The sequence below is a fragment of the Euleptes europaea genome, chromosome 2 (assembly GCF_029931775.1).
Source record: "Euleptes europaea isolate rEulEur1 chromosome 2, rEulEur1.hap1, whole genome shotgun sequence".
Taxonomy (NCBI): Eukaryota; Metazoa; Chordata; class Lepidosauria; order Squamata; family Sphaerodactylidae; genus Euleptes; species Euleptes europaea.
The window spans coordinates 42551414-42576646 of record NC_079313.1 but is presented as its reverse complement, the minus strand read 5'-3'; the positions used below and the strand labels follow the sequence as shown (position 1 = coordinate 42576646).

The window sequence follows — 25233 nt, the reverse complement described above, 5'->3', positions numbered from 1 at the left end:
ATCAAGCTGTCTAGATGTTGAAGCCTCTACCGGCCCTTTTAAATTATTCAACTGCTCCTCTGCCGCATTTCCAGGAGGAGTGGTCAGCTGTTCCAGCTCTTCTGCTGACCCCTCCGAGTCAGTTACAGGTGAGGCCATTACACTTCCCCCTCTCAATGGCCCCCTCTCCCATCGGGATGGTGCGCGGATGAGAAGTGCAGTTGGGTGCCTAGGTGCTGATGTACTGCTTGCCAGAAGCAGGAGGTGAACTGCACTCCCCTGTCTGAGACCAGGTGCTCAGGGATTCCGTGAAGTCAGAACACATGCTGAAGGTACAGTCGGGCTGTTTCCTGAGCAGTTGGGAGGCCAGCGCATGGGATGAAGTGCCCCATTTTGGTGAACGAGTCCACCACCACCAGGATGGTGGTGAAGTTCTTCTCCCACCTCTGCACCGGTTCTGTTCATGAAGAAGAAATGTGGGGAGCTCAGGCTCTGCAATGACTCCCGAGCCTTGAACCGCATCACCATCCGGGACTGGGACCCTCTCCCACTCATCTCAGATCTGCTGGAACGGGTCAAAGGAGCTACCATTTTCTCAAAACTCGACCTGCGAGGAGCCTACAACCTGGTCTGCATCTGACAGGGGGATGAGTGGAAGACAGCATTCGGGACCCCGTACAGCTAGTATGAATACTTGGTCATGCCCTTTGGTCTCTGTAACGGCCCAGCCGTCTTTCAACAGTTCATGAACGTCATCTTCCGAGATCTACTGGACCAGTTCCTGATCATATATTTAGATGACATTCTGATCTACTCCCGGGACCCCCAGCAACACAGACAACATGTTCAGGAAGTGCTCCGACGGCCGCAGCAGCACCGCTTGTATGCCAAGCTGGAGAAATGTGCCTTCCATGTGTCCACCATCGACTTCCTGCCGGAATACTGCACCTCCTACAGCTGAGACCCCGCTAACCACCATCCTGCCACCCAGCATCTTTGCAACAACGTCTCCGCAGCCCTCACTCCGAGACCACATTCAGGCTCAACAGGAACAGGATCCCTGGGTCCAGGAAAAGCTCCGACTACTGAGAGAAGGTCTGCCAGCCACCAACCCTGACTGTGCTCAACACCAAGGACTCCTGACCTTTCAGGGTAGGCTTTATGTTCCTGCCTGACCCTTACAGGGAGAGATTCTGAGATTGTCTCATGATGTTCCGCCTGCTGGTCATTTCGGTCGTCACCGTACCTTGCACCTCCTGACATGGGAGTTCTGGTGGCCGTGTGTACAGGCCGATGGAGTCGTACAGCCTGAAGTGGGGTCTGACTCAGGACAGCCCTGTGAGGAGGTTGACAGACCTGAAGCTGGTGGCTCTCCAGAGCATGCACAGGACTTGCAGTCAGAAGTTGTGGCAGAACCACCCCCTCCTTGCTCAGAGCCTGGACCCAGTGGCCCAGCTGTGAGGCCTCAAGCTGAGGAGGCAGTATCAAGGGCTGACAGGTGGAGGCAACAGCAGAGAAAGGCACTGGTGGCTAAAAGACATAGTGCCCGGCCGGAAGCCTACAGCAGTAGAACAGTGACTCCTCGCAGGATGAGGATTGACAGGGAATCACTTTGCCAGAAAAGCAGCAGCTGAACAACCCAGAGACGAGGAAGCAACGCAGTGCATACCTGAGCAACCTGCTGACTCCCACGCCTGAACAACTCTCTATGCCTTTAGACCGGCTATTAGGACCTCTGACTCTCCGTGACCCTTGACCTTGGACCGGCTACCTGGACTACGAACTGTAACTCTGATTTGGCAAGTACTGGACTCTGATTTCTGGCTTTGACAAACGGGCTTGTTCTTTGGACGCTGCTTTACCCTCTCCCTGCTGTTGCCAACTGCCTGGAGTAGTATCTCAGAGAGACTGTAAGCGGAGACCTGAACATTGGCAGCTAGCCAGCACAGCGTCATTTCATTGCAGGTCCTGGGCCAGAAGCTGAAAGTCCGCTGTATAGTCAGCCATGGAGCATGGCCCCTGCCGTAGCTTCCTAAACAGTCAGTTAGCGTGCCCCTCCTTATGTGCCTCGGTAAAGGCAGTCTTCAGATCCTGCTCAAATTGAGAGTAATTCCGTAGCAGTGGAGAATCCTGCAACAGGAGAGGCGTGGCCCACCCGGCAGCTCGGTCTTTCAGCAGGCTGATCACAAAGCCCACTTTGAGCTGGTCTGTCGTGAAGTCCTGGGCCCAGGTGCTCATGTACAGCCGGCATTGGGCCAGGAAGGTAGAGAAATCCTCCCTCTTCTCATCGAACTTTTCTGGAACACGGAGTGGTTTACTGATAGTATCAACTTCAGCAGGGCCTCCTCAGGCACAACTATTCTGTAAGACTGTCTGAATCAGACACTGATAGTTTTGGGTACTACCCAAGATGATCTCTGCTGTGCTGGACTTTTGCAAATTTTTTGTCTAGGCAGCTTTCTTTACTTGGTGCAGCCATTTGGCAAAACTGTATTGCAGGGCTGCAGTCAGTGTTATATTCAGTCCTTGATATTGTTGCAGCTTCACTAGAAGTTTATTTAGCTTTCCTGTAGGTTAGCTCTTAAGAGGTTCAGTGCACTGTGAACTCCTCACTGTTACTGGATCTTGTAATTAAAAACATAACTGAGAGTTTCTATAGTGCATAATTAGGGTTTCTGCAGGCTCATTTGATTATCAGCCTGGCATTTGGTATGCAGTCATGCTGGTCTGTTGTTTTAGGAGTTCCTGTGTCTAGAAGGGTATGGAAAGTTTGACTGTGATTTATATTGTTTTTGGATTTCCTGGAGTAGTTTTCCCACTGCTGTGATGTTTTAGTCATATCACAAAACAATACTCCTTGTTGTTTTTTTTATTGAGTTTCAGCTTATAGCTAGCCGGTATTGCTGTTTGTCCCTGAAATTTAGTTACTACCCACTTCTTAATTGGAGATACAATGTCTTCGCCTCAGAACGTCTGGAAAATTCTGCAGACCTTTCCAAGGAATACCTCAAGGTTCGTCTAAAATAAATCTGATTATATTTATGAGACACATGCTTTTGAGTTCTGTCTTAACCTCCTATTACAATGTGGGGCATTTCACACATTAAACAAATTAATGTTTATCTTGGCCTGGTCTTTACAAGCAGCAAAATGAGGTGGTAGAACGCTGATGTGGTAGAGTAAGCTGTACTACTGCAGACTGCAAGGGAGGGTGCCATTTCTTAATGTTCTGCTATGTAAAAGCACACTACATATTCGGGTGGGGGGACTAGCCCATGAGAAAGATATTTTAGATCTATTTGATCCCTGCTGTGGTGCTAATTTACCTGTAAGAAGCTATTAAATAGAGAACATACTCCCCTGCAGCCTGAAACGGTACAGTCCTTTCTGCCATCTCATTCTTTTGTGTATGTGTCTGTAGACCTGGCTTCAGAGTATCCTCTGCAGAGGGAGTAGCCACCAGTCCTAACTTCCTGACAAGTGCATGGGTTGTTTTTTTTTTTTTAAAAAGCCATACATCTAAAATGAATGAAGCTTTTTGGGTCTGTTCTGAGAGTAAGAGATTCTTCTTTCTTTACATGGCAACTGTGTTTTCCATAGTACACTGATATTTCCCATAATAAACTCCAAGTGTGATGAGCAGATGCATATTAGTAAATGCTTGGGGGCCTGATGTGTGGAACCTCTGTTCCATATCTCCTCAGCTTGTATTCATTGGGTGATTAGAGATGCATGCACACCCTTCACATTTGGATGTTTGCCAGATCCACAGTGCCTGTTTTCCATGGTAAAGGAACAGATGGGCGCGCCCCCTCCTGTCTCTCTTGCAATGTGACACGTGATACTGGTGCTCCCCAGAGATGCCTGTACTTCCCATATGGTGTGTGGGAGGAGGGAAAGATTGCACTGTCCAACCTTCTATATGATGTTTACTTCCTTTAAGGAGGAAGAATAGTGTGAACTTCAATCCTAACTCAATACAGGAACCCAGGGGAAGCACCCATGTGACATGAAACCAGTGAAAGGGAAGGTATCTGTGCAGCCGCTCATCTATCATAGTCGCAATATCTTTGGCCCTTGTAAGTAACTGAACCAGGCATTTGTATATACCGCACTTAAACACCATTTTAGCCTCAACAAACAGGATAGCCACATAAAGGCCATTTATGCAGGGGAAATCTGTGCTGGGTTTGCCGCTCTCTAGACACCCAGTTTTCTGATCCAGATTATCAAAACTTTATGCATGGGGGCTTTTTGCCCCTGAAAAAATTCTAGGAGTAGAGTAAATTTTTGCCATGAATAAATCTCCAGTGACAATGCAAACCGTCTGAGTCCCTCCTCCCTGAAAACACAACTTTGTAATTGACAGTTTTTTAAAAAAAGTGTCACCAGCCCTGGCCAGCCCTGCTGCGGGAATCTTTCATTTAATATGATCCCAGTGGCCGTTTTACAGCCATAACAGAGAGGGGTCCGGACAACCCCCTGCCCAACACTGGCTATCTCTATCTCATGAGAGCAAAACCGCCCTCCCCCCAGGGGGGGGAAACCAGTCCCCTCAGCCATCCCTCGCTGTGAAACTGACCAAATAAGCAGCTTTTAACATGACCGGTATAAGGGGAGGGCGCGGAGCCGAGTGGCCATTTTACATCGAAAGTTCAAAAGCACACCCTTGCTTCCTCCAGCTTTGAGGGGAGGGGTTGGATGAAAAATTTATCCTCATCATGCAAGTATTGGGGCTTCATTCACCATGAAAATAGCTACTATCTGCCATACCAGTGCTTCCTTGTCAGATTTGTACCCCCCCAATAGCTATTGCTCCACTGGGAGGGGTGAACTATGGAGACTGGTGCAAAACTGCACTATCTGTGGGCAAAGGTAATGCAAGTTAAGCAGATTTATAGAAATAGGGTGGGGGGTGCCGCAGACAAAGATCTGAGATGCTTATTGCAGGATCTTTAGATTTACTTCCTGGAAATGGGGACTGTCCATTTGCAATGCCAGCAACATATGTCACAGAATATGGGGAAATGGAAATGATATTCTGTTTTTCTTACACTCTAAAAATTAAATGTCTAAATTAATGTAAGTCTGCCTTTAACAAGTGGTTATGAACTGGTGAAAGAGCCCTGTGGCACAGAGTGGTAAGCTGCAGTACTGCAGTCCAAGCTCTGCTCACGACCTGAGTTCAATCCCGACGGAAGTCGGTTTCAGGTAGCCTGCTCAAGGCTGACTCAGCCTTCCATCCTTCCAAGGTCAGTCAAATGAGGACCCAGCTTGCTGGGGGTAAAGGGAAGATGACTGGGGAAGGCACTGGCAAACCATCCCGTAAACAAAGTCTGCCTAGTAAACGTTGGGATGTGACATCATCCCATGGGTCAGGAATGACCCGGTACTTGCACAGGGGACCTTTACCTTTTATGAATTGGTGGTGGAGTACAAGGGGTTTTTAAACTGCTTCTACACCTACATTTTAACTGCAGCTGGACTGACAAAAATCAAACAGGCTGAATTTTAATTAGGATGGAGATGAAGGGGCTGTTGCAGGGGAGCAGTTAGAAAATTGGCAACCCTAGAATTAGGTAAGGTTATAAGAGATTTTCATTCCTTACAGTGCTTTGTCAACCTTGCAGATAAAGCCACAAACGTACCCTGCCTGCCCATGTTAAGTTAGTAATCTGAGCCACCTCATCTATCCTGAAAGAAGAACCAGCTCTTTTTCCATTTACATCAGCTTCCTTGCATGATTATCTGGAAGCAGTGCTTAAATTCAGTCTCCTGAGCAAGAGTTCATTTCAAAGCCTGATTTTGTAAAAAGGTGGGGGGGAGGCATGGCAATTGTGTAGCTCAAGTTTTTTTTTTTTTTCAGTATTGTAAGTGATCTGAAAGAGGAGAGGAGAAAAGAGGAAGGAGTTTCTCAGCTGTGTCAGATGGCACAGTTGTCAGGATGTGCATGAGCAATGTTGAAATCCTATGTGTGCGAGAAGTAGAAAGGCTGCCAAGATAATTGTTTTTCTTTTAAAAGCAGCTGTTAAAGGTATGCAAACTGAAAACCAAACTCTACCTCAGATCTCCACTTAGCACAATGGCAAGAAGGCATACTTCCATTTCTTCAAAAACAAACTACACTAAGGCTAATTAAGAAATGCAGTGCCCATTTAGTGTCAATAAAAAAGAGTGAATTTCATTTCACTGGCATTTGGTTACTTTCCCTACTATTCCAATTTGTCCAAGGTTATAGTTTTGTAGGGGGTAAGTCCCACTGCACTACAGGAGACTTCTGAATGAATAAGCACAAAATTGGGAGGCACAAGTGTATTCACAAGTGCAAGGTATGCAGTTTAAAGTATTACAGACATTAAGCAAAAATTGCATTCGTAAGTACATATATTCAATTTAAAAAACAATTTTCTTACATATTGTGCATTGTAGTCAATGAGTTATACACAAGAATTAATACAGAAAGAAGGGGGGAATTCTTAGAGCTCCTTTAGGTGTGCCAGAGAGGAAACAAGGATGGAGATACTTTCACTGTCTCCCTATACACATCTGGATCATGTGAAAAGAAATATATCTCCCACAGATCTTGGGGCAGAACATGTGTCCCCTTGCAGGGACTTAATATGTCATCTTCTTTCTGACAAAGCCTTGAAACAAGGTGAAAAGGTGAACAATTCATGTTTGCTTCCTCCTTATTTTATCTGAAGCATCACAAAAAGCTCTTTTGTATCTTTTATTATAGCGACCTGTGTTTATTATTAGGACTTTACCATATGGATCATATGCTCCAGAATCAAATATAGGCTTGCCTACAGTTTTTAAAGGTTTCTAGATCTGGGTGTTGTCAGCACATTGATGACACCAATGCCAGGGGCCTGAGATGACACTTAAGTTTAGCCTTTTTCACTCTATCTTTCAGCCCCCTGTCTGTAACAGGACTTAACTGAGAACTGAATCAGGCTGTATCTGCATCAGCTGTAATTTAACCCAAGCTAACAGGGAGCTGCTCTGAAAGCTCATTTCCAGTTATCTACATAAAGGCATTCTCAGTTTTACTGCTGGGTTTTCTCAGAAAAAATTGCAAAGGCCCACCCTGCATATGTTTGCTATGGGTTTGTTTTTTTGTGTCAGTGCTAGACTGTATCAGTGTTGGTAACAGTAGAATGGGATGGAATCTTGATTGGCGGAGGCTAATCTGGTGAACTGGGTTGGTTTCCCCACTCTTACACACGAAGCCAGCTGGGTGACCTTGGGCCAGTCACACTCTCTCAGCCCCACCCACCTCACAGGGTGTCTGTTGTGGGGAGGGGAAGGGAAAGTGATTGTAAGCTGGTTTGATTATTCCTTAATTGGTAGCGAAAGCTGACGTAGAAAAGCCAACTCTTATTCTTCTTTTCCTTCTCCTTCCATGGCAAAGAGAGAGAATGGGGGGCTGCTAATACATTTAATTGAGATTATAGCATATGTTCCTACTTAACCTTGGCATTGAAAGAAGCTCTGAATCCTGGTTCAACTTCCATTCTGTCCCATTGCTTATTTAAAATTATCTGTGTATAGCCTCAGACAGTTTGAATTGGCTGAATTTTCCAATCGCTGGCCTCTCAAGTGATAATACCATTTGTGAATGCTGTGTTTTTCTGAGTCAAACTAATGGGAGGCATCCTGAATGAAACATTCAGGGAAACCAACCTATGGAAAGCTGAGTTTTGGGGCTATACTTCAGTTTTATGCAAATGGAAACTAAAGTCGCTTCATAAAATTTATTTCGGTCTTTGATCAGTATAACAAAAGTTGTAACAAGACTTAACAAAAAGAAAGTCGCTGCTCTTGGACAACCCAGCAGTAAAACGGAGGGTGTGTTTATGCAGAGGACTGAAAATGAGCTTTCAAAGCAGCTTGGATCCATTGGCAATTGATCAAATAAGCCAAAATCTTGAATGTGTAAACCATAATCTAGCATCTTTTGTAAGGATACTCTGATTAGTGTGAGAATGCAAGCCACTTTGAAATAATGAGTAGGGAAAACAAACAGAAAAGTAAAGGGGAAGGGCGAGTCCCTTTCTGACGGCTGCCCAGCTAGGAAGTTTCCTGTCTCATTTTCCAAGGCCAGGGTGTGTTAGTGTGTTTACCTTTTATATTTTTTTACAACAGCTTACTTATGGGTTGAGTGAAAGGCAGTTCAAACCTCCCAGCTGAGTAATGCTGGTGGTAAAATGCACACACAAGGCATTTCTGACCAGTTATTGCAAAGAGCTGAAGATGCTACAGCTCCTTTCCCCACAGCTTAAGCTAGGAGATAATTATGTCACTGCCATATAGGCAGTAAACAGGCTGCAGTAATTATAAGTTGAGGATTCCTCAAAGTCAAAAGACATGCACCACTAGCTGCCTAGGCAATGGTAAACACCAGTCTGTTTCCCTTTAAACCGCAGCATCACTTTGACAGGAAAACCAGTGACGTTAAAACTATCTTTTCAAAGCATTGCTTTCAGGATGAAAGTACTCTTGCTGATGTAAACAAGGCTTGCAAGTCTCTCTGCACTTCTTTTAATATCTGAGCAATAGAAATCTGATTTTCCCCAAAAAAACATCCTGCAGTTACTTAAAAATGGGCTTGCTTTTATGGCTCCAATGAGGCTTCGGTTTGGAAAGCCTTTACGTGAATCTTGAGCACACTTCTCAAGGGTCTGGAAAATTCTGCACCTCTCAGGGAGAATGTGAATCTTTTGGAATGATCTTGTAGTGAGTCCATGCGAAATTTACAAGCAAAGCTGAACAAATTGCTCACCCATCTCTATACATCTGCATCACCTCCATTTTTCTGCACCTTGTGGTCCAGGCAACTTGGTGCACCAGGCACCCCTTGCTGCTTCTCCTTACCACTGCCCCTACCCTCCTTATTGGTGTTGCTTCCTCCTTCTGGCTGCCACTTCCCTCCCCCCCCCCCCAAATCTGAAGGAAGGTGCCTCATTGTGGGTATTCAAAGCAACCAGGAGTGGTGCCCGAATGAACAGTTTTGCTTTAAAAAAAAAAAAAATCTGTGCATGCCCAAACATTGGGACAATAGTTGGGAGGGGGGGGGGTTAAACCTCAAAGGTCATTTATGCATGGTCGCTTTAACCTCCTTTATTCCCCGTTTCAGCCAGGATCAAAGTAACCCGGGTTGGGGGAAACTGTATGCATTGGCTGGGATGAAACTGTGTTCTAATGGAGGCATGAATACAGAAAAGCAGTCTCCCAAGTTCAAATCAAGTCCCACCCCTTTAAATGCTGCTCTGTAATTGGCTGACTTCCCAACTCTCCCTGAGAGAAGACTTCCTTCCCCCCCAGATCCAACTGCCTCATAAAAAAGCATTTTAAGAACAAAAAAACATAAAATGGAGCAATCTGAAAGAAGGGGGGAGAGAAATCCAAGCCTCGTTTTTAAAAAGCCTTTATTTTGCTCAGAAAGAGCTCCGAGGTAGCAGGAAGCACTTGAATCCCTGCCTCTTTACACACTGCTTCGTGATTGGCTGTGAGAAGCCAATCTTCTGTGGTTCCCCTGTTTGGCTGCCTTGAAGAAGGATTTGGAAAAGGGTGGGGCGAAGCTCAACCCAAGAAAGGTGTACGCTTTCTGTGTGGCTCTGGAATGAGCCAAGAAGACCGGTTTGACTCGGTCCAGAAGAGGAATGGGAAAAGCTGGGTTCGTTTTGCGTTTAAGCAGCGTTGAGCTCCCAAGGAATGAGGTAACATGCATTTCCAAAAATTTGATCCTGGCTGAAACAGGGAATAAAGGAGGGTTAAGCAACCATGCATAAAGCACCAAAATGGTCTGTAATTATTTTCTGAAAACCTGGAAATTTTCCTGGATTTGCAGAAGTTTCAGCCATAGATGAAACCCTTTTGTATGGATTTTGCTATTTGCACAAGACCCAAACATTTGGGGATTACATACAGAAGTACCATTCACGGAATCATAGCTTTGAGGTAATTCCCCAAGCCTGCAAAGAGGTGAGATTAGAAAGCCTTCGTTCTTTTTATATAGCTTCATAGCAGGATTTGACCAAACTTAAAATGTTTTATGTTCATCATTAAAACATACACTAACTGATATTGTGTGTAGTGAATGAGTGGATACAATCTGCTCTACTGTACTTATTCCTGGGCTTTAAAAAGAAAATGCAGCCTTTTGTGTTAGAGAGGAAAGGTTAAATCATATGCCTAAGAACCTTTATGTTCCACTAACATGCTGACTTCTTTTGTGAGTGGACTCAGGCTGTATGGGAGAGTGGAGGAAGTGAACTACAAACCCTGAAGTATTATAAGAATCAGATGAAAAGTTATGGGACAGAGCTGGATGTGAATTGTGCATAAATAGGAAGAGATGTACAGTATTTTATTTATTTTTATTTAATGTACTTTATATTCTCACTGAGACTCAATGCAGATAACATGCTCTAAGACATGCTGAAGCGGGTCAGTGCGTTTCATTGCCTATGCTCTTAGAATCAACCCCTTCCTGAGAAGAAGTATGTTATTCAGTTAGATACCTAATAAGCAGGACTCAACTGCTTTTTTACCCGAGTAAGCTTTTTATTGAATAGCTTCAAAATTATGTAAAATATAGATGGTTACAAAGTCTTAAATGTTACATAAGTTTAGACATTATGAGTTTTAAACATGTGAATGTTGCAAGCAATCTTAAACAATCTCTATACCTCTATATGAGAGTTTTAAACCTTAAAGCAGTAATAACATTTCATTCAGAAAATACAAGTTACACAGATCTGTAAAAATGGTTAGTTCAGTAAATAAGATCTGATTTAATTAAAAGTATCTTAATTCAAATTATCTAGAATATCATAAAAATACATTACCCAATCATGTCATTTATGAAACTCTCCAGTCTATCAGGACTAGAGAGATCTGAGAGTTCCCAGTCTATGCTAAAGATGGGTAGACCTCTAAGACTCTCCATTTGTTGTGGAGTCTCTGAGAATCTCTAGTATATGCAAAGCCTAGAGAAATCTCTGAGTATTCTCAGTCCATTCAAGGACTTAATAGATCTTAGTGAAAACTCCTTCATCCATGCTACAATTAAAGAGACCTCAGTGCCTCCATACAAAGGATGGAGAGATCTATAAGAAGGGAGCCAGGGAGCTCTTAGAACCTCCATGTCTACGCAAGGACTTGGAAAGATCTAAGCTCCTCCAGTCCATGAGGACTGGAAAGCTCTAAGAGCCTCAATCCACACAAGGATCAAGGTCTGAGAGCTTACATCTCACGCTGGGGATGGAGAGATCCATTTAGGCAAGAGGGTTCTTAACCTGTTAGGAACTCTAACTCTTGGCTAGAAGTCTCCTTCTTTTATATCATTCAAGATCAGTTTTCCCGACCTTATCTGATCTATGAGGTGAGATTTATTTTCCCGCTCGATTTATTTTCCTGCACATGCTCTGTAGCTGCAAGCTTTCCCGGCAGACTACCATATAAGGAGTTCCTCTTCTAGGAGGCTATTTTGCTGATCATAGCCACATATATTAAACAGTCAATTTGTGTCTTTGCTATACCTCTATAATGGTTGATTTTACCAGCATTCTCATCTCCTGAAGAAAACATGAATATATTCTTAACTTTCTAACATAATTCTTTCATATTTAAATCTTAAAACACAATATAATATTATTCAATACCATTAGGTAATGTTTCAGACAGCTGTTGCTGACTAGTCATTGTTAGATAACAGGTAGGAAAAATATTCTACTGAATAATCCTACTAGATAAAAATTCACTGTTAAGTAACAGGAAAAACAATTCTACTAGATACATCTACTGGACTTGGAGGGAATAAAAATCCAAGAGTGTAATTATTTTTCCCCTCAAAAAGGACACATGCTATGCATGTCTAGGCTTGTCCAGTTTAAAGGGACTCAAACCTCTGAATGGCTTCACAATGAACTTTAAATAGGAAAATTCTACAAACTCATTGCTCCATATGTTCCCATAATCTTCTATATGTTCAGGGCTGATGGAGAAATGGCTGTTTGTGTGCGTAAAGTGTTGTCAAGTCACAGCTGACTTATGGCAGCGACCCCATAGGGTTTTCAAGGCAACAAGATGGAGGTGGTTTCCCATTGCTTAGCTGGACCCTGGACTGACTTAGTGGTCTTTTATCAAGTACTAACCAGTTCCAACCCTGCTTAGCTTCTGAAATCTGATGACCCTGAAAGCCCATTTTTGGGTTGGCATTTGTCTAAAATCTTAGATGGTGGAGGCACCCAAAGTAGGGCCTCTGAAGAAGTCCCGAGTGGATGGGTAGGTTCATAGGGAGTAGGTGGTCCTTAAGATATGCTGGCCCCAAGCTGTATAGGGGTTTAAAGGCCAATACCAGCACCCTGAATTGGGTGTGGAAGCAAATTGAGAGCCTGTGTAGGTGGAACAAGACTGGAGTGATATGGTCCCTACGACTCATTCTAATTAACATTCTGGCAGCAGCGTTCTATACCAATTGTAGAGTCTGAACACTCTTCAAACACAGTCTCATGTAGAGCACATTGCAGTAGTCTAATCTACAGGTTACCAGAACATGTTTTGCAGTGACAAGATTTTCTTTGCTCAGGAAAAGCCACCTTCACTACTAGTGTATCCAACAGGAGTCCTGGGGCAGCAGCACCCCCAAGTTATGGACATACTGCATTGGGGGGAATGTAACCCTATCCAGAACAGGAGACACTCCCTTCCTGGATCAATTCTTCTTCATACTGTTGTGCATGCCTAATAAGCTGTTCCGAATAACATCAAAACATCCTACACTCACCCCACACACAATTATTCCTGCTTCTTCAGGCATAATTTCTCAGCCTCCCAATCATACTAATTCAATCCATATAGTGCTAGGGCTGCCACTAGTGGAGACATATCATAGTGTGACTTCTGGATTTTGGTGAATGCTGATGAAATCAGCACATTAGTAGCGCTGATCTTTCCCTCATTGGTCCTGCCCATCTTTCTGCTGTAGAGAAGACAGCAACTCAAACACCAAGTTCTCCACTGTGATAGGAAGTGTTTAAGTGGAGTTTTTGTTACTCAGGATAGTTGGAGTGGTTGGTTACAAGCTTATTTGTTTAGTTATGCCCTGTCCTTCTGCTAGTAGGCACACAAGGCTTTTGCAAACCAAACTGGAGACAGACAAAAAAAATTAAGAGTTGAAAGTGGTTTGACAAGGCTTTCACTTCTCATGATGTGTACATGCATTTTTGTCCGACTGTCAGATTTTGTTCAGATTTTGGGGTTTTTAAAACAACAGAAAAAATTGCCAAGCTTATTTTGCTAGGAAGAAAAATTGGACAAGCAGCAATCCTGCTTTCACACAGTCTTCAGTGCTGTAAAAATTACTGTCTTTTTCCAGTCCAATAATGAATGGATATTTTAATTAACATTCTTCTTTTTTGTTCTTTTCAGGTTTTTGATTTTAATCTGGAAAAAGAAGATATGGAATTTTTAGACTCCATGAACATCAACAGAAAAGTGATTCACCTTACCTACCCATTGTGGAAAGGATAATCTTAAACAATATACAAGTGTCAATTACTGAAAACATTATTTCTGAACTGTCCCAAGTCTTTCTCCACCAACCTGCTTAATCGATTCACAGTTGCATGCAGAAGTTTCTCATTCTCTTATTAACAAATTATTTAGGTAATCCAATGTTCTCATCTCCAGATCTCACTAAAATACCATTTTGGACATTTATGAGTCATTCATCAGTCTAGCCGGATCTGAATAAAAATTATATTGCTGAAGATTGAAGGCGTACAGCCATATGATTGGGGCTGTGTGAGGCAGGTGGAGTTTGCTGTTGGAAATTAGCAGGTCTGGTTTATTTAAGTTCTTGGTTTTTGAACAAAAGTAACAAAATAATTTTAGAACCAGATATTATTAAAGCACTGCAATTTAATTTTATGGGTAGCAAAAGGATTTAATCCAATACATCTTGTTGCATGGAATGGTTTTCATTTGGATTTTTTCTTAAAAGCAACAGCTTCAGTCCAGTGGTAAGTTTCCACTAGCAGAAGAAAGGGATGTTTGGGGTTTTTTTTTGCCGACTCCTGCCCCCTCCTACTACAGATGTCAGTTTACCCCTCATGCCATTCCTGAGGTTTCCCCACCCCCCAAGAGAAGCATTTCAGAAAGCACAGATGGTTGCGGGGTGGGGGGTGTCAGGAAATTTATGTTCCTCTGAGAAAAGAACCTTCCTTTAGTGGATGATTACTTCTGGATTCAACCCAACAGGACCATTTAGCCAGGGTTCAGATATTTGCCTCTTAACAAAAATCTTAGGGAAAAAGTCTACCAGTGACTACGATAGATGCAGATTCCCAAACCTGCTACAAGCATTTATACCTCAATATCACTCTTTGCACCACAACTCATGCAGCGAGAGATGCAGCTGTCACCACTTCAATCTTGCAAGGCAGGCCTCCTTTTTTCTTCTGTATTTTGCAGACAGGAACAAGGGAATTCCATACCCGATATCCTTGTTTCCTTTAGCAAAAAGCTGGCAAGGTGCTGGGAAGATGAGTGAGTCATCCTGGTGGGCACGTGGCTGGGTAGAAGGTAGCATTGAAGTATGGCTGTCTGTAATTGGGTTGAGGACCCACATCAGTTGCAGTGACTGGGAAACCTTCCCCCAACAGACTGCATCATGAAGAAGCGAATGTCTAAACTGGAACACAGACATGCGTTGGCTCTTTTTCGATAGTACTTGGTGCATCAGTATTCAGTGGTAATAGCCGTTGAACAAATCTCTTGAGATCCATTGTACAATTGAAGGGTGGGGTTCACATGTATATGGTTGATTTCACACTCTGGGGCTCTTTCTATAAATAGGTGCTGGTTTCAGTTTTTCTGCTCACCATACAGAGTGAATTCATTTGATATTTCATGTAACCCTTTCAAATCTGCCAGAGTTTCAGCCCAATACCACAGCCTGCCACATTTTTGTTTTTCCAAGTGATCCCTTGCAGTTCTCTGAACTCTCCCTCTGTTGGGCAACTGTGCAGTATTGAAGCTCCCTGTGGAATGACCACATCTAAGCTATGGTGGTTCCAGAAACAGCTTAAGGGGTCTCTTTCTTTACTTGTTTTGTTTAAAGAAAAAGCATGGTTTTGCCTGTTGTGACTCAGATGTCTAAATTAATAAGTACAGTGATATAGGAGTATGGAACTGCTCAAAGACAAACTCTGGAGAGAGGGACTGTGGAGGGTAGCAGAGGGGAAAGGGTTTAGCAACCTGGGGTCATGCATGCCTTTGGTCCTTTAAAACACAAATCCTTTGCTTTACAGGGGACCTGTTGGTCTACTGCTGAAGCATACAGTTTGGATCTCACAACAGCAAAAGACATTTTTGTGGGGGGGTGGGCAGATCAGAGCTTAATTCAAGAATATGAGGCAGTGGTTCAAAGAATTTTATCTTGCTCTCCCATCCAATACTGGATCTGCAAGGAAGCTAGGAAACAACACTGAGAGCATATAAGAAAATAGAAACAAAGAGTGGACTGCCAAGTATGTGAAGAATGCTTTTCCCACACCAGTGAAAAACTATACCTAGCCCCCACACCATTATCTTTAATTAGAGGTGAAGGTTTCCAGAATGCAGGGATGCCCCCACCCACGCACACAAAGCCTCATGAATAGTAGCCAATATGAACAGAGGAGGGGATTTCTTTTTAGACTACACCATGGCAAAGCTGAATTTGAGCAGGTGTGAAACATACTCACCAAAGCCTTGCTAAAGGAAAACAGCCTTACACTGAAGAAAATCAGGAATGAGGCTGCCCTCCTCGCTTAGACCTCTATGAAATGGTGGCCGAGTTCTTATGAATAATTTCTATAAAGCCGGAATAACATTTTACTTCTAACTAAGGGTGCTTTCAAAGTATCATAAGTTAACAGCATTAGGTACTTCCCAAAGGTTCCACAGAACATCCCATACAAGACTTGAAGGACAGAAGTGTCTAACCTGTTTCCTCCTAGGAGGATCGTGTACACCAAAGTTAATTTTAGCAGAGATAACCTAGAAGTAGTCTTGGCTTTGCTCTCTGTAATACTTTTGTACTCTCTGTGGAATCTTGAAAATAGGGTATGCTCTTCAAAAAGGAAGTGCTTACTCTGGTTCTTGACTCACTTTATTCCACTCTGGGTTAAAAGTTGCATGAGTTATTCAAGCCCACTGAAACCAATGAGCTTTAGCTGGTATAACCCAGCACAGGGCTTCAAGTATGGCTGTTGAATTTAAGCAGGGGTTCATGTGAACATGATAAAGCAAGCTGATGTAAGCATTATAGGTGCCTTTTCAAAAACCCATAAACGTGCCCTTCTGCTTTTTATACTTTTAGGCATACAAACTATTTAGAAGTAAGGGATGCCCACCTTCTCTTCCAGTTGCTTTTACAGGAGTATTTAATGCCATTTGACTTTGTGAATCTAGTTTCATTTTTTTTAAAGGCATGATCTCGTTAGGTTGAATTTTAGGCCAGTGTCTAAAAACAAAACCTTCGATATCCCATTACCATTTTTTTTAGTAATTCCATCTCCGCTAATTCCTCTGACATATCATCCACTCAAGGCAGGATGTGTAAGAATAAGTTTCAGAAAGAAAGGAACATGTTTGTTTTCAAAGGCTGTTAGCTCACTTCCTTTTGGTTGTCTTTGTAAATCAGCTGGATAAAATAAGGCTGCAGGTCAAAATGTGCTGCCTATGATTGTGAGGCAGTTGCCAGAGGGGTATATACATATGTAAAGCTCAAATCAGTGGTTTGTTTTCCATGCCTACTCCCTGACAGTTGCACTTTAACGGTTCTCTCATTGTGTCCTTCATATGACTAGTCAAAATTTGTGGTCAAGAGCTCAGTGTGCTTGCCACCTCAGTCTTATCTGAGTCATTCAGAGAGGGGTGTGGAGGCAATTGATACTGAATTGTTAGCAAAAAATAAAATAAAAACATAATCATTGCGCAGTCTTGCACTTTTCTGATAATGCTAACTGTCAAGAACCATACACAGGAGAGCCTGTCCATTTAATAGAACAGGCACATTTCCAACAGAAATTCAACCTGAAATGGCTCTGGGGAGCTGTTATTAACCCTGTTGGGTCAATACTCTGCCTTTCTCCACAATGGGTGCTCAAAGAAGCTGACAGCATTCTCCTCGCCTCTATTTTATCCTCAGAACAATCCTGCGAGAGAGGTTCGGCTGAGTGTGACTGGCCCAAGGTCACCCAGTGAGCTTCCAGCTGGCTCTCCCAGATCCTAGTCTGAAACTTTAACCACTACCCCATGCTGGATACAATGGAGTGGCTGCTGTTGAACAATAGCAAGCACTGGGCCTGGGTGAGTTCTGCAAGTTGTGTGGGAGCAGGTCACCCAGTAGTTGCTGCCGGGACTGACCCTGATAAGTCCCCCCCCCTCAAAGGCCAAAAAAGCCTTGGGAAGGGCCCTCCCCCTGCCTTTTACCAACATGTCAAGGTTTGAAGGCTGATGATACTGTTGTGGTTGGCTAGCAACAGCTACTGTGGGCATTTGTTTTTTAAAGCTACCAGCAACGCGCCCCCCAAGAGTTATGAAGAAAAATAGTTGTAAACAGAAGGGTCAAAGGGTCATGAAATGCAGGAAGTACAGGGTAAGAGTTATTTTTGCTGCAACTGACTAACACTGAAAATATTACAAAACACCACACATTTCCAGCATGCTGCACCCTATAAAACTATCCTAGAACTCTCTACCACTTGGACAAGTTTGGGTATAGAATAGGGTTGCCAGGTCCCTCTTCTCAACTGGCGGGAGATTTGGGGGGCGGGGCCTGAAGAGGGTGGGGTTTGGGGAGGGGAGGGACTTCAATGCCATAGAGTCCAATTGCCAAAGCGGCCATTTTCTACAGATGAACTTATCTCTGTCTCCTGTAGATCAGTTGTAATAGCAGGAGATCTACTACCTGGCAGTTGGCAACCCTAGTATAGAAGTATATAGCTGATTATTTTACTTCAATCATTTAGTAATGCTACATTTTTTCTGGGTGCATTCTAGAAAGTCCAGAATGGCTGCAAGAAGAAGGAGGTAATAATAGAATCATAGAGTTAGACTGGGCCATACAGGCCATCTAGTCCAACCCCCTGCTCAATACAGGATCAATCTAGAGCAGTGATGGCGAACCTTTTAGAGACCGAGTGCCCAAACTGCAACCCAAAACCCACTCATTTATCGCCAAGTGCCAATACGGCAATTTAACCTGAATACTGAGGTTTTAGTTTAGAAAAAACAACTCATACATTCACATATTTTGCGTTAAAAGAAAAACACAATAACAGAGCTTTCAATGATACAAACAACTTTTTATTGAAAGGTAAAAGTTTGCATTTGGCATGCATCTCTCCAGGACTCGTCTTCTGCTCAGCCACCGGACATTATTGTACATAAGTAAACAATTATACTGTGCCTGAACCTCCTCAAGAAGTGCTTGAAACTGTCGACAATTCAGTGCACGAGCCATGATGTAATTCACCATTTTGGTGACATCTTTGACATCGTCAATTTTTTTGAACAATTAATGTGATTTTTGCTGTTGTGTGCATGTTGATAATTTGTCTACCCTTGGGTCATACTTTGTAAGTTTGAGAGCAACACATGCAGCACTCAGGTCATCTGTTAGCCTGTTTCTGGTGTCAGATTTGATATAATTGAAAGCTGAAAACAGCTGCTCACAAGCATGAGATGATCCAAACAAAGTAAGGAAAGCAATCCCAAGTGCTTTCATTGACTTAAAATTATTTGGCAGAGAATTCCACACTTTAAGGATTTCATTTTCAGAACTAACTGTGCTGTCCTTTGGTATCCCTTCTATCTTCTCAAGTGTTTCACGCAGGTCATAGAATTTATTTTTCCAGATAGAGCTTTCTTGAAATTCTATTAGCTCCATTTCCATATTTTCTAAATCTAACCAGTGTAGGCAGGAAAGATCAAGTCCTTCAAATCTGGCTTTATCTGGAGAAGTAAACACAGGGTTGTCTCCATCTTACGGAACTGTAAAAATCTGTTACTAAAATTCACCTTTGCCGCTGCTACAATGCTAGAAAATTCCTTGTAAATTTCCTGATGGCTTGTAGGATTGTCTGCAAATGTAGAATTTTCTAAATGCTTTTTTAGATGGGCGGGGCCCCAGACAAACTGAAGACGGGCGGGGCTCCCGCAGCTCAGCTGAGAGGGGGGGCATGCTGGGCCACAGCCTCCCGGTCCAAACTGAAGAGGGGCGGGGCGCCTGACAAACAGCTGAGCTGCAGCCGCAGCTCAGCTGAGAGGGAGGGGCTTGCCCTGGTGCAAGGAGAGGGAGGGCGCCAGCGCAGGCTTGGGGAGCATGGGCTTGGGGAGAAGGAGCACCGCCCTCAGCGCCCTCACCATGGCAACACGGCACAGCCCTAGGCAGACGCGACTGGTCTGCGCTTGCCCACAGAGAGGGCTCGGCATGCCAACTGTGGCACACATGCCATAGGTTCACCAACACGGGTCTAGAGCATCCTTGACAAGTGTTCGTCCAGCCACTGCTTGAAGACTGCCAGAGAGGGGGAGCTCACCACCTCACTAGGCAGCCGATTCCACTGCTTAGCTACTCTTATTTAAAAAAAGTTTTTTCCTAATGTCCAGTTGGTACCTTTCCATTCTTAATTTATACCCATTATTGCGAGTTCTACACTGCTGCCAACAGGAACAGCTCCCTGCCTTCCTCAAAGTGGCAGCCTTTCAAATATCTAGAAAGCAATCATGTTACCCCTCAACCTCTTTTCTAGACTAAACATTCCCAAGTCCCCCAGCCTTTCCTCATAGGGCTTGGTCTCCAGGCCCCTGATCATCCTCATCACTCTTCTCTGTACCCGCTCCATTCTGTCCACATCCTTTTGGAAATGAGACCTCCAGAATTGCACATAGTAGTCCAGGTGCAGCTTGACCAATGCATAGGGTTGCCAGGTTGCTTAGCTTGGTGGGCAATTGCCTGCCAATCCATTGCCTGGCTCAGAAGTAGGGATCGCTTGCGTGCACAGCCACCCCAATGCAATTGCATCACTTTCAGTTTACACCCGGAAGCACTGCATCGCAATGGGCCTATTATCACTCAAAGTCCCAGTTTGAGTGCTAAAAGGCCCGTTGGATTGCAGCACTTCCGAGTGTAAACTGGAAGTGATGCAATCGCATTGGTGCGGCCACGTGCACACAATCCTTGCCTTAGCTATGCCACAAAAACCTCCCGCCGGAGAGGGGGGACCTGGCAACCCTACCAATGTAGTGTACAGCAGGACTATGGCTGTGCAATTTGGAGGTTATGCCCCTGTTGATACACCCCAAGACCACATTAGCCTTTTTTTTGCCACTGCATCACACTGACTGCTTATATTCAGCTTACAGTCTACCCGTACTCCTAGATCTTGTTCACATACAGTGTTACCCAGAAGTGTATCCCCCATCGAATACACATCTCATTTTTGTTACCGAGTAGAACTCTGCACTTGTCCTTGTAGAATTACATTGTGTTCATATCTGCCTACTTTCCCAGGGTGTTCAGATCTTGTTGGGTTCTATCTTTATCTTCCAGGGTACTCCTCCCAATTTGGTGTCATCTACAAATTTAATGAGTACTCCCTCCACCACCTCATCCAGATCACTTATTAAAATATTGAAAAGTACCAGGCCCAGATCCAAGCCATCTGGCATCCCACTGGACACCTCCCTCCAATCAGCTGAAATGACTCTTTGGGTGCAGTTCTCCTAGTAGTTTCTCATCCACCTAACTATCCTACAGCCTAGCCTGCAGTGCTCCAGCTTACCTATCAGAATATCATATGGGACCCTGTCAAAAGCTTTACTGAAATCAAGGTACACATCCATGGAGTTCCCATGATCCCGTAAACTTGTCACTCAATCAAAGAAGGAAATGAGAACGGTCTGGCGGGACATCTTAGGACCAAATCCGTGCTAACTTCCCCAGATTACCAAGTAGTCCTTCAGATGCTTGCAGATTGACCCCTTTAAAATCTGTTCCAATATCTTCCCTGGGACAGATGTCAGACTGCCTGTAGTTTCCTGGGACAACCTCCTTTTTTTTTCTTTGAAGACTGGGATAACATTCACGTTCCTCCAGTCTTATTCTTGTCAAAGACCACTGCAGGGAGTGATTCCTGTTGTTGTTGCAGGCTTACAAGAAGTAATATGAAGGATTCCAGTCAAAGATTGGGAAGGAAAAAAGCATCTCATCTTCCAGCACTTGAGTCCTGATACTTCCACAGTAGCTGCCTGCCTTACAGTTTCCCTTCCCTGTGCTCAGTTTGGGAGGGAGGTGGATTTGTGACAGCATCATCCTGGCTGTGCAATTGCCATATAATGGAGACAAATAAACCCATACAAGCTTTCCCTTAGAGTAGAATAGAAGCCATGGGTTCACTTTGGTACTTTCACTCACGTTCACCACCACCCCCGTCTGTCTTGGCTGTTCCTTGGAGTTATGCATGAGTTTTCCCTCACTTAGAGATGACCTCAGTGCCAGCCCTCACAAATCCCAGACCTTCCCCTTCCTCTGTTAACCCAATTCTTCCCTCTCCCCTGAGCTCAGCCTGGGTGAAATCTCCGTGCATAAGGCAAAGTGCAGGACACACAAGCTTGGTTTCGCTCACACTCAAATAACAAAGCAGCATGTCCAGAGCCGGGGATTCAAATACTTCCTGCTTCCTGGGAGCTCTTTCTGAGCAGAAGAAAGGCTTTTTAAAACAGAGGCTTGGATTTCCCCCCCCCCCTTCTTTTCAGATTGCTCCATTTTTTTTTGTTTTATGCTCTTAAAATGCTTTTTTATGTGGCAATTGGGTTTTCGGGGGGAGGGAACTTTTCTCTCACTACAGCCAATTATGAAGCAGCATTTTAAGGGGTGATGTTTCAAATCCTGATTTGAGCTTGGAGACTGTTGGTGCATAGACCCCCAACAGGAAAGTGTGGGTCCAACAAGCAACGAACCTCAGGTAAAACTCCCATGCATAAACCCACCCCTTGCTCCAACATGGGATCCACTAAGCAAACACTTCATGATCACATGACAGGAAGAGGAGGAATTAGAATTACTACCTTAATAATGTCTTAGACAAAACTGGGAATAGGAAAACACACACTGAGCACCAGGAGGTGTATTATAGCAAGGGACAATCCTAGGGTCAGTCATGGAGGGATCCACTTCACCATTGAGTAACCAGGCCTGACCATCTTGCTCCTCTGCATACTTGCAAAGAGAGGTAGGAGGCCCAATGTCCTTGCTTTATACACACAAATGCTAGCAGCGTTCAGGGAGTGGACATGTTCATGGAGGAGAGGGCTATCCGTGGCTACTAGTAAAAATGAATACTAGTCATAATGGATACCTATTCTCTCCAGGATCAGAGGAGCATGCCTATTAGGTGCTGTGGAACACAGGCAGGATAATGCTGCTGCAGTCGTCTTGTTTGTGGGCTTCCTAGAAGCATCAGGTTGGCCACTGTGTGAACAGACTGCTGGACTTGATAGGCCTTGGTCTGATCAAGCATGTCTTTTCTTATGTTCTTCCAAAAAGCAAAAAACAGGGTGGTTAGGCTAGATGGCTATCTGTCAGCAATGCTGATTCTATGAACTTGGGGAGTTCATGGGAGGGGGGCCATCTTGGCCATCTTTTGGGCACTTGGGTATGTGTGGGGGAGGTAGTTATGAGTTTCCTGCATTGTGCAGGGGGTTGGACTAGATGGCCATGGTGGTCCCTTCCAACTGTATGATTCTATGATTATGTGGTGTCACCCATCAGGTGACACTCATCAGATGACACCCATTAGGTGACACTCTGCAATCTCCCTTAGGGTTCCAACCCATGGGCTGAAGACCACTGCCCTAGGGGGACTGGCTGTGAATGTCACTCATTCATGCTTTGCTTGGCTAATACAGCTGTCAGCATGCTCATAAACTGAGCATGGTTGAAGGACGGTTAGAAAACAAAACACAACTTTCATGGGTGGTGTGGGAGACCGACTTCCTCATGCAAAGTGATCAGTTTGGAGGAAAAGGCGCACCCCCTACTTAACTAATATTGAAGGCCACAATAATTCCACATTCCAAATATGGGGATTTCTGGAATTGGAGAGACAGAGCAGGTCCGGTTCCTTTACTCCACCCACTCCTCCCCCATCCTGACTATACTGGTCTTTAGAATAACAGCCAGAGCTTGGTTCAGCTGGTGTGAATGTGGCTATGTCTCAGGAAATCACACAATAGCCTGGCTGCACGGACGGACAGAAAAAGGGACAGTCTTTAGCCACTGGGCATGTGTGCATCCCATATGTGTAAATAGTCCAGTGGCAAGACAGTTACTACTGAATGATTCCTGTTCAAAGATCTGATGGCAGCTTGAGCAAGCTGCATGATATATCCCCTTCTTTCCCTTTAGTGCTTGCAGAAGATCATTTAATAAACAAATTTCTTGGGAATTTCTCTTTATCAGTCTAGCCTCACTCCATATTAGGGTTATAAATTTTAAAATCTACCAATTTACCCTGAACCACCCTGATACATACTTTTATATCTTCTTGGCGTAACCTTGTGAATGAAAAATTCGATCCATTCTTGTGACTGTAGGTACAGAGGCTAATATGTGGTTGTGATTCCACATCAATCAGTAGCATACAAGAGTGGGGCACAACAGCATGGGATCAACAGTGGCATCTATTCTACCTTGTAAATATGGACAGTGTGATTGTGTGTTGTGCAACCAATACAAAAGCTACGAAAAGACCATACTGCACACCTAGAAACACAAGTTTTTTTCAGAGAGACTCATTTCATATTCTGAGAACCACATATCAAATGTAGTTGAAGTTGCACGGCACAGTGCCTAAGAGATATACAGCCCAATCTTGAAGGGGGGTAGTTTGGCAACGGCTGGGGATGAAACAGCTGCCCCGCCTCCTGAGAGGCTTCCCCGGTAATAAATAAAATTTTAAAATACACTTTTGAAAAATCCCTGTGAAACTCTCTTATTGAGTTTCACGGGCCAAGCCACCTATTTTGCAGACATAATTCTACGCCTGCAAAATGGCGTGTTCCCAGGGCAAAAACGCTTTGGAAGCTGCCTAAAGGCAGCTCTGTCCCTGGGAATGCCCCTTTGGATGCTGGCACTTGCACCAGCGCGTGAGGCTCACACTGCTCAGTCACTCCCTGGAGCCGGCCTAAGTAGTCCTGTGCCGGCCTCCATGCAACTTTGCATGGCGCGAGTGGCATGGACGCAGGCAGTGGAGTCACGCCAGCTCCTAAGCAGCTTTGCCCCCCCTTTTAGGATTGCACTGTAAGTCTTGGTCCATACGTGCAGTGGAATGAGGTGGCAGTGACCAGTAGTAATGGAATGGACTGTACCACTTGAAATGACAACACTTTGGTCTACTCCCTTTTGTTAAAACTCCTTACAAATAGAAAACCGGCACAGTAAACAGAAACAGGGTTGAAACTTCCTTGCAACTGTGCTGGTTTCCCATCTGCATGAAGTTTCTTAGCACAACCTGTCATCTCATCATTCTTGCCACCTCACTTTCCTGCACGTGTGAACCAGACTTCAGCTGGGACCCAGGAAGTTCCTAGTCTAAACAAGCTACCTAAGTCATGGATGGCCAATGTGGGACCGATTCCAAATATTTGAAGCAGCAGTAGTTTGTGGCACTGCAGCGGTGCTTTGCTCCCTGGCTCAGAAAGTGGCACATGCGGAAAAGAGTTAAGTAGATTCCCTTCTTCCTCCTGGGCAGCTGCTTTTAACCGTTTTTGAAAGGCAAGAGATCCATTTATACATCTCCCACTGTTTTCCCTTGCTTGTCTTTGAGGATAATAATACTTTACAGGTATGCCATTACATTAATGTTGATAAAAAACCAAACACTTTAAAGAAGTGCTAATTAATATTGTGAATACAATATTTTTGCCCTGTTTTCTGCAAGTATTTGGATGAAATTTGTGACACTTTGTGAAACAGGCTAGATATCCGCATAACACCAAACAGGGCGGTTAACTGACCTCGAAGAAAGGGGGTTGGCCTTTCGCTGGCTCTTTGACTGCAGCTAGGATGGGCCAGGCTAGCCTGATCTCATCATATCTCAGGAGCTAAGCAGGGTCAGCCCTGGCTAGTATTTGGATGGGAGACCACCAAGGAAGACCAGGGTTGCTGTGCTGAGGAAGGCATTGGCAAACCAC

The 25233-nt window shown here is 44.2% G+C and overlaps 1 protein-coding gene across 4 annotated transcripts in view; it reads left to right on the top strand.

Annotated features, from left to right (window-relative positions):
- Window positions 1–13529, top strand: part of LOC130473511 (glyoxal reductase-like) — a 109421-nt gene extending 95892 nt beyond the window's left edge. For 2 of the 4 annotated variants that reach the window (XM_056845048.1, XM_056845045.1), the window contains one exon: window positions 13417–13529. Coding sequence is in view for 2 of the 4 variants with exons in the window: in XM_056845044.1 (XP_056701022.1) it covers window positions 13417–13518 (102 nt within the window). In the remaining 2 variants the exon portion in view is untranslated. The remainder of the gene's footprint in view (window positions 1–13416) is intronic. The other 2 variants (XM_056845044.1, XM_056845046.1) reach the window with 1 other exon arrangement.
- Window positions 13530–25233: the final 11704 nt, after the last annotated feature.